Below are 13570 nucleotides of genomic sequence, written 5' to 3'. Positions count from 1 at the left end.
AGCTAATCCTTTATCCTTTAGTATTCTGATCCCCACCCAGAGGACTCTACAAACCACTGTGGTGCCCCATGTCAGTTCCAGGTATCTTTTGACAAAGTCAAGATGTCACTTAGCAGAGATCCAGAAGCTTCCCTTAGTGGACAATTAAGAGTTCCTTGGCAGGCTTGGGAAATACTGTTTACTTGCTAGCAGGAGGAAGTGGAGGCTGCCTGAGATGCCTGGTGATCTCGGAGACTTACCATGGAGTAGTTCCAGATCAACAGCTTAACCAGCAAATTGGATGCCAAAGTGCAACTTTCCTTTAATTCCACCTCATGCTACTGTTTCAAGAGTAGTATTACAGTTGCCATCAGCGCAGACCCAAATCTACCCTGAATTTCAATGAAAACTATTGCTTTTATTGCCAAGAAGTACAATACAATGTGCACTCATTCTCATTTCTCCAAGTGAATGTTAGATGAATGCTGACAAACTCCCCATTTTTTTTAGAAGGGGCTATTTCCTTCCTCTAAAATTCACTTTTTTTGCCTCCTCCTATGCAAACTAGTTCTTTGTGGGATTAAACTGCACTATCTGTTCTCTAGCCCCTTCCACCAGCAAGAGGAGCTAGTGGCCAAACGCTTCTTGCCACCTCCTGCTTTTTTTCCAGTCAGGTGGATTTTTAGTTCCCCTGTTAATTCAAGGGTTGAAAAGTTACCATGAACTTTAGGCTAGGAACAAAAAACAAAAATTCACACGCTTCTCCATTTGTCCCATCTTCCACTCTCATGTTAGTCACTCCATGTATTAATTCACCAGGACATAGCCACTGTGCTGGGGATCTACAGTCTCCATCATTTCACAATCAAAGAGTCCAGGCAATTCCGAGAGGGTTAATGCATCATAATTTGACTGGGACTCACGAGATGCTGAGCTGCTCTGGCTGTCAGGCAATGCTACACTGCTCTGTTGTGCTGGGTCCATGGAATATTGGCACTGGTCTGGGTAGTCTGGCTCAGAAGAGGTGACAACAGGCAATTCGCAAGTCTGATATGAATATGGTAAGGACTGTGGCGGCTGCTGCACCTGAACTGGTGATGACAACCGTGATGAGCTGGTGATCTGGGAGGGTGGCAGTGGATCCAGCTGTACCTTCTGGTATTGACTGAGGAAGGGGTCGTATTGCATTTGTTCTGAGGAAGGCTCCATCACAGGGCTCAGAGGCTGCTGCAAGCTGAACTGGGTTGATTGCTGCTGCTGCTGTTGTTGCTCCTCCCGGCATGAAAGTGGCAGTTGACTTGACCTTGGGTATGAGCTCTCAGCTATTTGCATCTGGTTAAAATAGGCCTGCAGCTGGGACTGCTTCTGGAGAAAGAGTCGCTTCTGATGCAGCCTGAATCAAGGACATAAACAGCAATTATTTCCACCTTTTGAAGTGTTAAGGCACTAGGCACAAGTCCTGCATGCTAGTCACTCAGACAGTTCCAGCAGGCAGTGAAATACAGAACTGGAAAATTCATGGGCAATCTCATTTATTAAATTTTACAGCAGACCAGAATCTTCACCTTTCAGCAGATGTGCAGAGGCTGAGTTTGTAGACCTTTTGATAACCTTTTTAATCGCCTAGTGAATTTTTCCTGTGCAATTAAGTTAACCGCATGCATTGTTTAATTTTGTTTGCTAAGAATAGGATGCACTGTGTTTGTATTTTAAGCCTGCTATTCACTGCTCTGTAGAACTTGGGAGCTGAAGACAAGTATCGCTGGCTACTATTGGAAATGAACAGTCTCCTCCCCCCCCATATTCTTTTTCTCTGAACTGCACTGCTCCCTATGAACTTTTATGAAACGCCATGATTTTGACTCTTTACAAACAGTAAGAATTTACAACACAATGCAAGGTTATAGCTACCTTTGACAAATTCCTGTGATGCAACAAAGTGGAGGTCTCCTGCCAGCCAGTTACTAAAGCATGCAGAAATAGGAAACCTACTACTGACACAGCCAACAGCGTTCAGAAAATGAATCTATTGCTTCCCAGCTTATTTCTCTATGCAGACCTCCTATTCTTTAAGAAGTACACCAAGCTGCTCTCAATACTGTTAGTTAAGTTCTTGATCAGGATTAATCAACTCTACAGTGGTCAGGAGTGGCCATAAGCTATAAAGTAATTACTGATTGCATGCTTTCTTGAAATAAGTAGTATTTTTATATCTCTGTTCCTCAGTCTTTTTGTTCTAGACAGCATGTAGCTAGGTTGTAACTTTTCCTTTCTCTGTGATTCTTTTGCAAAACTCTGCGATAGTAACTGTCTTAGATATCTATCTTGCTTACTTGTTTGACGATTACCAAATGATGAGCTCATAAAGAGCTTACAGCCCTTTAACTTGGTAATTAAAATCTTGTCTGCTATAATATAGTTATAAGGGGACACAACGAATCTATTCACTGTTTACTGTAACTTTTTCAGAGGAGTGTCACTTCTAAACTGATCTCATATGACAAGAAAAAGTTGATTTACTTTACTGTAAAATTATTGGGTCAGAGGAATGAGACAGGAAATACCTAAATGACTGCAGGGCTTTCCAGCAGACAGAAATACACAATCCACGTTTTGACTTATGAGAAATACTGCAAATATGTAGGTTATAAACAGTGAGTGGTTGGGAAGATGAGGGTGAAATTAAGTACAACAATGTAAGTAATAGGGTAGCTTCCTCCTATGCTTCTATACGCCCATTAGTACTAAATGAAGCATGCAGTTATTTGCAGTTTACCTGCACCCTAGTAGTGTTAGCTGATAAAGAGCTCGTAGCACAGAAATTTATAAATACATGGCAGGACTGTTGTCCCCCTTTTAAACGGAGGACTGTGTCCTTATAAATGTTTAAGTGAAGCTTTCCTTTTTCAAAGACTTTCTAAAGGGACAAAGATTGTTCCAGTTCTTTTATTACTCTTGAGGCTAAGAATAAATAACTTATCTGCATAGTTTGGAAGCTTCTTACCTGTGCTCCTGTAACTGCTGTTCCAGACTCCGGGGCAACTCTTTGCAGTATAACTGGCAAGTATTCTGAGCTTTTGATAGTAGAGTGGGTTTCTGCAAGAAAAGCAGTGCTGTTTTAAATCGCATCTGATTTAACATATTAGTCCAGAAAGCAAGTGAAAGAAGATTGTCTACCCTTATGGCAGTGTAACTGCCCAGCTCCATTTCAGAAGCTGTCAGTAGAGCTACTATCTAAAACCACAGCCACTATTGCTTAGTGGCTTCTAACCCTTAGACAAATAATATCTTCGCACGATAGATTGTACCATGAAAAACCATAGAAAGATTTCTTCCTAAGTGAAAGAGAAGCTGCAAGCTGGAAAAAAAAGTTTATGAACTAAAGCTATATGAAAATTGGTTTTAAAAAAGAAAAGGGGGGGGGGGAGAAACAGTAAGCCCCAGGGGGTCAGAAGTGGCTCCTCAGATGCTGATGCATAACCTTTCTGGGATGCAACACAGATAATAGGTATTCACTAGCAGTTACTTCAAATTGCTTTAATAACACTATACAGTAACAGACTGAGTAGGAAAACAGCAGTAATGTAGTATACTTTTTGCATAATTAGGGTCAGTGTCTGACGAAAGAAAAATACAGCATAATTTCAAATTCAGCTGTTCTCTGCTAATTTAGCCTTTGACTGATATTCCTGAGTAATAAGATCTAAAAGGCTAGTCTGCTGTGTAGTAACAGCAGCTGGTTTAATTCAGTGGAGGGGAGGTATGGTACCTGGAGCCTGTGTTGTAAGTACTGTGTCTCTAAGCTCTGCCGTCTGGATAATAATGGGGGATGTGCACCATTAGGGAAAGCAGATGCAGCTTCCTGCTGCTGCTGAGATGCTTCCTCCTGCAGAGAGAAGAGGAACAAGTTTCATCCCCAGAAAAGGCTTTTCTGCCTCAACCCTTTCTTTAAGGATTTCCCCTGACAGAGGTTTCATAGTTGCCATATGGACTGGTCTCTGGTGTCACTCACCACTTTCACTGCATGGTGAGGAGCCTGAATTACAAAGCCTTGAACTATCTGTGCTGCAAAATGGCAAGGGCTTACATCTGTAACTAAAATGATATTATATATAATGTATTTTCTGACTTGCCCTCTGAAATAGTAAACGTACAGGGTTAGAAAACTGTCCAAACTCTGAATGTGCTTTTGTGCAGCTCTCATTTCACAGCTTCAAAACGGAAGGCGAAAAGCTTTCAACAGTGGTGGAGAGGATACGCACAGAGTAGGCATCTCTAGAAAGCTGGAGAGTGCTGACATGGGAGGGGAGTGAATTGTTGTCAGGAGAATACCATGAGCACTGCAGTGAGTTTACATCAAGTGAGAGAGTCTTGTGAAAACATTACAACTTTGTGGTTGTCAGAACTGAAGTTTTCCAGCAGTCAGAAAATAACAGCTAGAGCTTTAAGAATAGCAGGCTTCATCTGGAACATTAGGTGCTTGTGTACTTCTTAGCCATTTTATTCCTGGGGTTTAACAGAAACTTATTATTCCTGTTTGCTGTGACCTGTTCCATTTGAAACAATTAACTAGGGAGCTGGTAGAAGCTATTTAGCATTTCACTATGCAAATCAGGCTAACCGTTATTACTCGGCTTTTGCACTTCTTAAAATTATACCAGACTAACTCCAACAGGGAAAGATGTCACCGGGCTTTAAATCCAAAACATCGTTCAGATTAAAAGCAATAATAAGATGTTGGATTCAGAAAGCTAACAAGGCCATCTCACTGACACCATAAGGATGGTAAAGGCTAGCCTGCAAATGCCCATTCTCTATTCTGCAGAAGATGGAAAGGAGGAGGGGGAACTTTCTGTAAACTAGCTCTTCTCAGATCTCCAGAACACCTTATCTTCTCCTTATCTGTCCCAACGCCTTAACACCTGAAAGATAGAGCTTGATTTCTGGTTTAAGTACCTGCGGTGGACTATTAATGAGGTCCTGCAACTGGGTGGCAGTTGATGTCAGAGAATGTTCTTCTTCTGATCCCATCTGCTCATACAGCAACTGGACTTTGTTCAGTTCCAGGATTCCTTTGGTTCGTGCCAGATTCTGGAGGTGCTGTCTAAATGCTACAATTCCTGGAGAAGAGTTGAGCAAAACCCTTGTCAGAAAAATCAGTTAATTTGTAACTGGTTAGCACAGCAAATGTGAGATAAGATGAGTAACAACCAAGTCACAAGGTGGCTTGGTGCTTCTGTGTATAGAGTACATTTACTACCGCATCTAGGTATAATGTGTCATGATGATGACTATAATTACCTTGTGTGAGGGATGTGTCAGAAGCTCTGCGCCCCTCTCGGAAACTGACAGGAGAGCGGTTGTGGGTCTCTCGCTTTTGGGAGGTGAGTGCTTGCATGGCTGGATTGGCAGGTCTCAGACCTATGAAAGGTGGTGTCATTCTGGGTGCTTGTTGGTTAGTTAGCACCATTTCTTTCAAGGAAGGGGTGTCTTCCAGGAATTTAATATCTCTCTGAATGGATCCCATGTCGTACTCTGAATCAATACTGCCTAGAGATGAGTTTTCATCCAATGAGTAGACTTTCCCTGTGACAAAAACCAAAAGCCAGAATAAAAGGAAAGTGCAGCAGTAATTTAGCAAAGCAAAGGAATTGCCACAGGCTCAAGCTATTCCTGCCAACAGTGACTGTCTTAGAGGAAATGAAACAAAAAAAATAAAGTTTCGTAAAGTAATTGTAATTTAACACTTGCAGTACCATAATGGGGATTTGCTACTGGTTTTTCCATTATCGCAGCAATAAGACGCTATGCAGATCATGTTCACTGGCTTGGTTGGAGAGCATTCAGTGTGTGTGGGGTTTTGTTTATGTTTTGTTGTGGGGGGGGTTTTGTGGTTTTTTTTTTTTTCCCCACAGATAATCCTGACAAGACTGTAGCCTGAGCTGAAAGGCTTGGTCATCTTGCTGGTTTTGGAATACCTGAGAATCCAGAGGTTTTTGTTTCCCCACTGTCCTCCTTTGCCAGTACATCTTTAGGGGATGAATGATTTGGGGACATGTAGTTATGTAAAAAAAGAACAAGCCAACTCCCCAGACTTTACCCATTGCTATTGGGGTTGTACATGACTGTAGCCAGCTGTATATTTGCTGCTTTGGTTTTATACTGTCTGTACAGCCGGTTTTTGGGTGTTTTGTTGTGGTTTTTTTTCCCTTTGGCCTTTATAGCAAATGCTAAGTAACAAAACCAAGAAACTGTCTTGTGCGTGTCGCTCTTAAAACCTAAGTGTATTTCATCCTGGGCTTATTAGATTGAGTGCTGAGAGCAGGACATGAGCTTTGAGATGTGCGTGCTAACTTCTGTACCTGTGCCTGGCATCATCACCAGCTGATTGGTAACTTCTGCCAGAGTGTGACGTCGCTTCCCACAGCGAGCTGCTTGGAGGGCTGCAAATGCCTGTGCAGGGTCATCTTCTGACTCTCCTTCTGTCTCTATTCCTTCATCAATAGAAGTTTCCATCATGCTGGTAGGCAGTGATTGGCATCCTTTCCTAATCACCACAGGAGGTACAGGATCTAGCAGGCAGCCATTTACCTAAATGGCACAAGGAGAAGATGGGACAGTTTTCAATTATGTGCACACAGCATCACCCCAAAGTGTAAGAAATCTCTGCCCATCATGTCAATTGGAGGCACCCTGGATATTTAAAATGTGTGAACCTCCCTATAATCTACTCAGGTAAGAAAGACTTGTTAAGAATTGTACATGACAAATCCCTCCAGGTAGGATCACCACTGACATTCTCTTAGTAGTCAACTCCCTAAATCTAAATACTCTTATTTCCACAGTACTATGTTCTCCAGGGCTGCTTTTTTTTTTTTTAGGGAGTTATTAAAAACCTTTGCCAGCTTAGTCACAAATATAAAATATTATGGAATGTACAATATAGTAAGGGGAAACAATAATACCTACTGTGCTCATTTATCATGCTCAGATAAGCACTATGAAAAAATAGTCTTGTATTTAATTGTGCAGCATTCTTGCAGAGCTGCAGAGATGTGTTCAAGAATAATACAGTAAATACACCCTTTCCAGCAAAAGTCCATTTGATTCATGGTGCTCCTCTGGAAACAAAGGTTGCCTAGAGAGGCTGTGGAATCCCTCTCCTTGGATTCACTCAACTTGGTAAAGCTCTGAGCAACCTCATCTAGCTTTGAAGTTAGACCTGCTTTTAGCAGGAGGTTGGACTGGAGGGCCTTTAGAGGTGAAATACTCCTAGGATTTTAATTCTGTTCTTATTCTCCAAATCAGTTTGTCCTGAATCCTTCTGTACCTTAACTAATTCTTTGCCATATGCAACTACTTGGGTTTTGAGGACCATGGCCTGCATGTCATGCAGTTTTGGGGTGGGTATTCTGTTCTGTAATACCTTAGAAGCTCTAATTAGTGTCCTGTTGCACAAGTCACTCCTACTGTTTTGGTAGGATCAGGCTGGGTAAAACATGGATGAAACAACACAGTCGTTTAGCAGAAAACTTGGCACTGCTACAGGTGATTTTATGTAAAACTGTCGATGAACCATTCCTGAACTTTCTTCAATGTTCTTGGGTATTTTGAAAACAAGCGTGTTTGGAAAAGAAGCTTCACTGCATTAACAGCAGCTGTTAACAAATGGTCTTGCAAGCAGATTATATGGTGGTACTCTAGGAAAATATTTAAAGCAGTATCAAGAAATAGCTATGAATATTTTGAGCATCAGTAAAATGATAATGCTTGCACAGGAAAATTCTGGATCTGCTGCCTCTATTTTAATTTAAAGGATTATAGCTTTAAGCTTAACTTCTTGCACACCTTACTTTCCATTTGTGACTTTCCCATTCAAATGCCTTCTACTGGTCTGGCAGCAAAAGCACTGGAAAGACTATTTAGTGAACTGCTGGAAAGGAAAAAGAGAACCGATACCACGTGGGCAGTTGTCTCTCTGCAGTTTACCATGGCCCATGGATCAGAGCTTGGAAATCTTTAGCAGACATGTTCTATAATACTTAAGACACCAAATATTCCCAAGTCAATTGTGACTTCACACCTCACTGTAGTCACCATTTGTTGATCTACTCTGGCCAAATTGCATCTATAAAAGCAAAGGGGGATGCAAAATAAAATTTGAAATGTTAATTTCCAAATGTCTTTGAACTGCTTTTTGCTTTCCAGCTGTAAGAGACCACACAAGGAGTTACTTAAAACAGTGATGAGAACCAGGGCCACACTCTTAGTGTTGGTAACTAACCAGTAAGTGAGCAATAAAAGCTTCAAAATGGCAAGCATGAAATCAAAGCCCTAACTGGCAGCAGGCAAAATACAATATGCTGAAATTGAAGTTATAATGTGATATGAGAGAGAATAACAAGAGTTTCATGAGAATAATGTACTTCATAAATATAATTTTTTTAAGCTATTTCCCCTTCCTCACATGGGAGTTAACAGAGCATTTGTATTTCACTCATTCTTTGCTACCCTGCAGAGTATTGTCACAGACCTCAAAGTTGCATGGCAAAACAGATCAGACTGTAGCTCCCTTCAGAGAGTTAAGCTGTAACCATACATTTGTAAGGCTGTGGAGCAGTCACGTTCTATCAGTTGAGTTCAGTTAAGTCTGTTAACTGTGGAGGTGCGGAAAGCCTACACAAAGTCTTCCAGTCTGATTACAGGAAACAAAACCCGAGATGGAGCTGCAATTTTTACATGGTCTCCAGTGAAGATTTTACAGGCATTCCTAGTTACAGAGATGGACTAGCTGAGAACTGCTACAACCTATTTGAGATGCTGCAGTTCTAATAGTTTTTGACAGTCAGAAGGTCCTGCTGGCTATTTACCATTCAACAAAACATTAACAAAAATGTAACTCTTTTGGCTAGCTTATTATGAAATTGGCAGAGATACGGAATTTTAAGTGCATGGTATTTTAATCGCTTTAGCTGGCAATGGAAGCTTATGGTTAAGGTTCCGTTATACCTTCCTGTTCTCATTTGTCTGAATTTTTGGATGAATAGCTGAGTAGGTTACTCTAGATACTCAGCAGTGAACCCTTTGTATTAGAAGCTATATATGAGGAGTCTTCAGGGCTCTTAAAAATATATTTGAGCAGAAGGAAAAAAAAAACCCCCACTCTTGTAGGTTGATTTTTCTTTTACAAATGACTGTGATAAGATTGGAATGTAAGCAAAGAACACAAGAGGCAGATTACTGATCAAAAAGAAGACACAGCTGTTGAAAGTTATATGCAAGACAGAAGTAGAAAAAGAATCTGGAATACCTAGAACTCTGATGCTCAGAGAATACTTAAGTTTAGGGAAACAGGCACAATGTGTTTTGTCCAGCTAGTACAAGAAATGTACAAATCAAGTGTTTAGATACTGAAGATCTTTGTATTTGACTTGTCTATCCTGAGAGCTTACCCAGGAATGAGAACTTGCCAGAGGGAGACCAGAGTTTTGGGGACAGCATATGCTTAAGAGTAAGTGCTTGGGAGCAGGCTGAGAAGATTGGGTCTTTGAGGAAAAGGCTACTGAAAGCAGAGAGAAGCAGCAGCGTTCTCTAGCTCAGCTACCAGCAAGTGTCAAGACACAGGAGGCGTACTAAGGTCAATGAAGTGACATTAGTTTGGATTAGCAAGTGCTCTGGCCCTGACTCCACAGTGCTTTGTGCTAGGATGATGAACTCTACCCTGTCAAAGGAACTGATCTTCAATTACTTATCGAAGAGCTACAGCTACTACCACTAGCTGTGCTTTTACTAGGCAGTAATTTAAAAGGCAACAATCTTTTAGCCTTAATGATTTCTGACAAAATAGTAGGGTGATTTTAAGATGTACCTTTGGTGTCTCAACTCTTTCTTCCTCCATAAAAGCCGTCTCTCCCTGGCAGCTGGATGGAGGGAATGAAAAGGCTTCTGCTCCTGAAGCTGAGGGAAGACCTGGAGACTGCAACAACCTTGCATTTTGTGAATGCAAGTTAACTGAGGGTACCACAGCTTGTGCCTAAAAAAAGATTTTAAGAAGTCCAAAACGGGAACAATTTTAGGTAGAAAACAACATACAAAGTTACAAATTAAAAATAAACAATACCTAGCCCATTTCCAAAGCAGAGGAAGTGTAAGATATATTTCCTCATTCTTGATGAATTACATTCTTAGTCTTTAGACTTCAAAACATTCCTCCTCCCCCCCCCAACAAACCCCAAACGTTATTAAGCTACCTACTTATTGAAGCTGAGCACTTACTAGCAGTAAAGACAGTGTTTGGGACCCTTTGGTGCCCTCCAACTTCTGACATGCTAGAATTCCTTTTCATATTCAGTACAAAACCCCTTAATATTACCATGAGGCAAAGGGCTAGTTTCAATGACTTTTCTAACATGCACTGATTCCTGTAGGAAAAAGCATGAGAAAGAATAGAGCAGACTGGATCTGAAATAAGATATTTTAACAGAGGGAGCACTGCTGAAGGGAGAGGTGTGCCTCAGGGAAGGCAAGCATGGCACAATTAGGAAAACAGTGTTTTTTACTGTTTCTTAACCTTAATTTCCTGAAGTGCAGTATCCACACAGCTTTCCTGTCCAAAAGGAAACAAGCAGCCTTATACAGGAGCCTGTGGTGCCACCATGTGTGAAAACAAGTTATCTTGTTACTCGGGATAACTGCAAGATTGCTTGCAGTCCTGAGGAAAAAGTGGTAATATGGCTATAAAGTACAGGAATTTAGTACAATAAGGAACTACCTTCTAAGAGGTTTTTTTCTTCTTCCTTGTTCATCTGTCTCCACCTGCTTTTAATACATCTTATAATTAATATTCTGCTTTTGAATACTGTGTCTTTCTATCATTAGAACTACTATCTAAGAAAATAGCTGGTTTTAATCTCTGTCAGCCATGTCATTCCTGGACCTATGTTTTCATAGGTGAAGCGATTTGGCTTTCATTTCAACAGAATCCAAAACCAAATAGTGTCTCGCTGCCTCAAGTGAAAAAGGAGCAGCATGGTTGTGATTTCTCCTGGAAGTGGAATCTGGGCATTTGTTCTATATAGCAGCAGTACAGTACCTAGGAGGCTGTGAACCTGAGAGAATATTTACTTGAGACCACGATAAATCTGAGTCATCTTAGGCCAAGTCTTTCATGTTTCCAGTTATGCATTAAAGAAATCAAAAGCTGTACAATGTCTGTGTATCTTAATGAAACAAAAGAACATGTAAAAAAAAAATCTGAGAATTATTGGAATAAGACAGAATAAACTGTACATGACCTTTCTTTCTGAAGAAAATTACTAGGGAAGAAGCAGACTGAATAGCCTTAGAGCCTGTGCTGAATCAGTCAGTATAATTAGAGAGGATACTAAGTGGACAGCCTTCTGCAATGGAAGGGCTGGCACCAGATGTAAGGAGCACCCAGAATTGCTCTTGATAAAATACACGTGACATCCTTAAGACTTAAATCAATTAGTCAGTCATCACGTTGGCTCTATGCACATAAAGGTTTTGCAGCCGTGCTGCAAAGTCTCCCATGAAATTGGACTCTTGCTGGGTCACAGGACAAAAAAGTGGTGCAAATCTTAAGAAATGACATTATTTAGGAACAAATCTCTGAGTCTTGAGCCATTAAGAGTCTCATGACAATGATATTTTTATCAGGTACTTAAGATATCACAATGAATTGGCATCTTAACCTGATAGGTTGATCCTAGTATTTTCTTTTGGGTACCTCTTTACTATTCTCTGCCATGCTTCATTTCATGGGAGACAGAAAGCATCTCTAGAGAACAGCAGGGGAGAAAGTAATTTTACTTTCAACAGGACCCTTTAGAGTGACTATGTTTATAACACTAAGTAAAGCCTGCATGCTTTTAGCACCCATGCTAGCACAGTTCTCCATAAATTCAACAGCTCGTTTGTCAATCACATTAAAAGATACTCCCAAGTGTTGCGGTCTCCAGAAATGGTATTTCTCTAACATTTTAACCCATGACTTCCCAGCAAAAGGTTTGAAATTCTCAGAAATGGAAGTGTTACAATTAGAAGCACAAACACAGTACTTTCCCTTTAACTGGGAAATAAACTGGGAGTTAAGGTTAAACCACGCAGATACCCATTAGAGCCAAAACCATTGTTTGCATTTTGGGCTTCAGAATGTCGTCAACTTCCTTTTCTCATTTAAAACTTATCCAGTTCCCTCCAAACTCTTCCCCCCCCGCCCCCCTGGGGATGGGGAGGAGGCAGCAGGAGCAGTTGTAGGAGGCATGCCAGACAACTGATCTGTCATCATACAGTTCTGACAGGAGGCAAATCCAAAAAAGTCTTTCCAAAATGATGCTGCAAGTCTACATACTATAGAAATCAGAAAATAGCAATGGATTCTAAGTGAATCTATGTAGAAACACCATTTTGAAAGAGAAGAATGCCTTGCACAGCTTAAGCCCACCTCTGCTAGGAATGAGACCTTACCTTGGCTACTGTCTGCTCAGCGATGGTGCTTGGCCGACGCTGACGAGCATCAAGTCTCTGTTCCACGGGGAAGCTACTCCGATGTGATTTGAGTCTTTCCACTAACAAGTAATAGATAGCAGCAAAGTGGTTATAACTCTTGTTCTGCAGAGACTGAAAAGAGAGAAGCACAAAAGTGTGGGTGCAGCCAAATATACATTATCTTTTATGTTCTATGAGACCAGGAAGAAGAAAGAATTGCCATCTGGGGGGGGAAAACAAAAAATATATATAATTTAAGAGGTAGTGGGGTAGGCAAACTTTTGTTCTGAATTGAGAAAGTTTCAAACCAGAATGCCAGGCAAAGAAAAGCATCAACCCTAGTTTAGTGGCAAGCTCACAGGAATTTGCTATGTTCTGGGCTGCGACAGTACTTATAGCTAACATTCAGGTGCTACTCTGAATCCTCAAAGACATAAACCTGGAAGAGTGACTGAGCTCCAGGACCTCCTGAATATATTGGCCGTTCCAAGTCACTAGAAGCAATGGGGAACTGAGCCTCTGCAAAGTAGAGAAACTAGCCTCTTCTAGCAGAATGAGTACTCAAACTGCCAACCTCCACAATGGTTTAAAGTATCAACCATCCTAAAGGAAATGACTGTGTTAACTCCATAGGGAATCTTGGCATATATGTTTGGTAAGAAGCATGATTTAGGATTGGACAGACATTCAGCTGCTTACTGCTTTTATGCTCCTTTTTGAATTTCATTTTCTACCCTCTTAGAAGTTCAAAATGAATTTACTTTCAATTCTGATTTCCCCTCCTCTCCATTTGACAAGTAATGATTTATCCAACCCCACCCAGGAAATCTAACAGTGTGGAACCTAATATGGCTCCTTTATTTTTACTTCCATGCTTAAGAATCAACTTAGCTAACAAACAAATCTCTAGAAATGACCAATTGTAAGCAGCAGCATCACCAGTGTAACAGGCAGCCCTATTGGGCTACCATTTTTTACATAGCGCATGCTATATTTCTATGCGTCCTCTAGCTTAAAGCAATTGCAATATCAAATTCTTTGAAATGTGTGCTTGTTTAAATTACAGTAAATAGTTAATACA

At 40.8% G+C, this 13570-nt stretch overlaps 1 protein-coding gene across 1 annotated transcript in view; it reads right to left on the bottom strand.

The window, feature by feature from the left end:
• Positions 1-278: 278 nt before the first annotated feature.
• The window catches only part of SIK2 (salt inducible kinase 2), a 60319-nt gene continuing 47027 nt past the window's right edge, over positions 279-13570 (bottom strand). The window contains exons 8-15 of the mRNA XM_009287973.1: positions 12469-12621; positions 9848-10012; positions 6342-6570; positions 5281-5565; positions 4936-5099; positions 3749-3865; positions 2984-3075; positions 279-1372 (exon numbers count right to left, since the gene is read on the bottom strand). Of these exons, the coding sequence (XP_009286248.1) occupies positions 787-1372; positions 2984-3075; positions 3749-3865; positions 4936-5099; positions 5281-5565; positions 6342-6570; positions 9848-10012; positions 12469-12621 (1791 nt within the window). The 3' untranslated portion in view covers positions 279-786. The remainder of the gene's footprint in view (positions 1373-2983; positions 3076-3748; positions 3866-4935; positions 5100-5280; positions 5566-6341; positions 6571-9847; positions 10013-12468; positions 12622-13570) is intronic.

Source organism: Aptenodytes forsteri, unplaced genomic scaffold (genome assembly GCF_000699145.1).
Source record: "Aptenodytes forsteri isolate BGI_AS27 unplaced genomic scaffold, ASM69914v1 Scaffold841, whole genome shotgun sequence".
Classification (NCBI taxonomy): Eukaryota; Metazoa; Chordata; class Aves; order Sphenisciformes; family Spheniscidae; genus Aptenodytes; species Aptenodytes forsteri.
The sequence above is the reverse complement of the archived record's forward strand: the minus strand, read 5'-3'. Positions and strand labels throughout refer to the sequence as shown.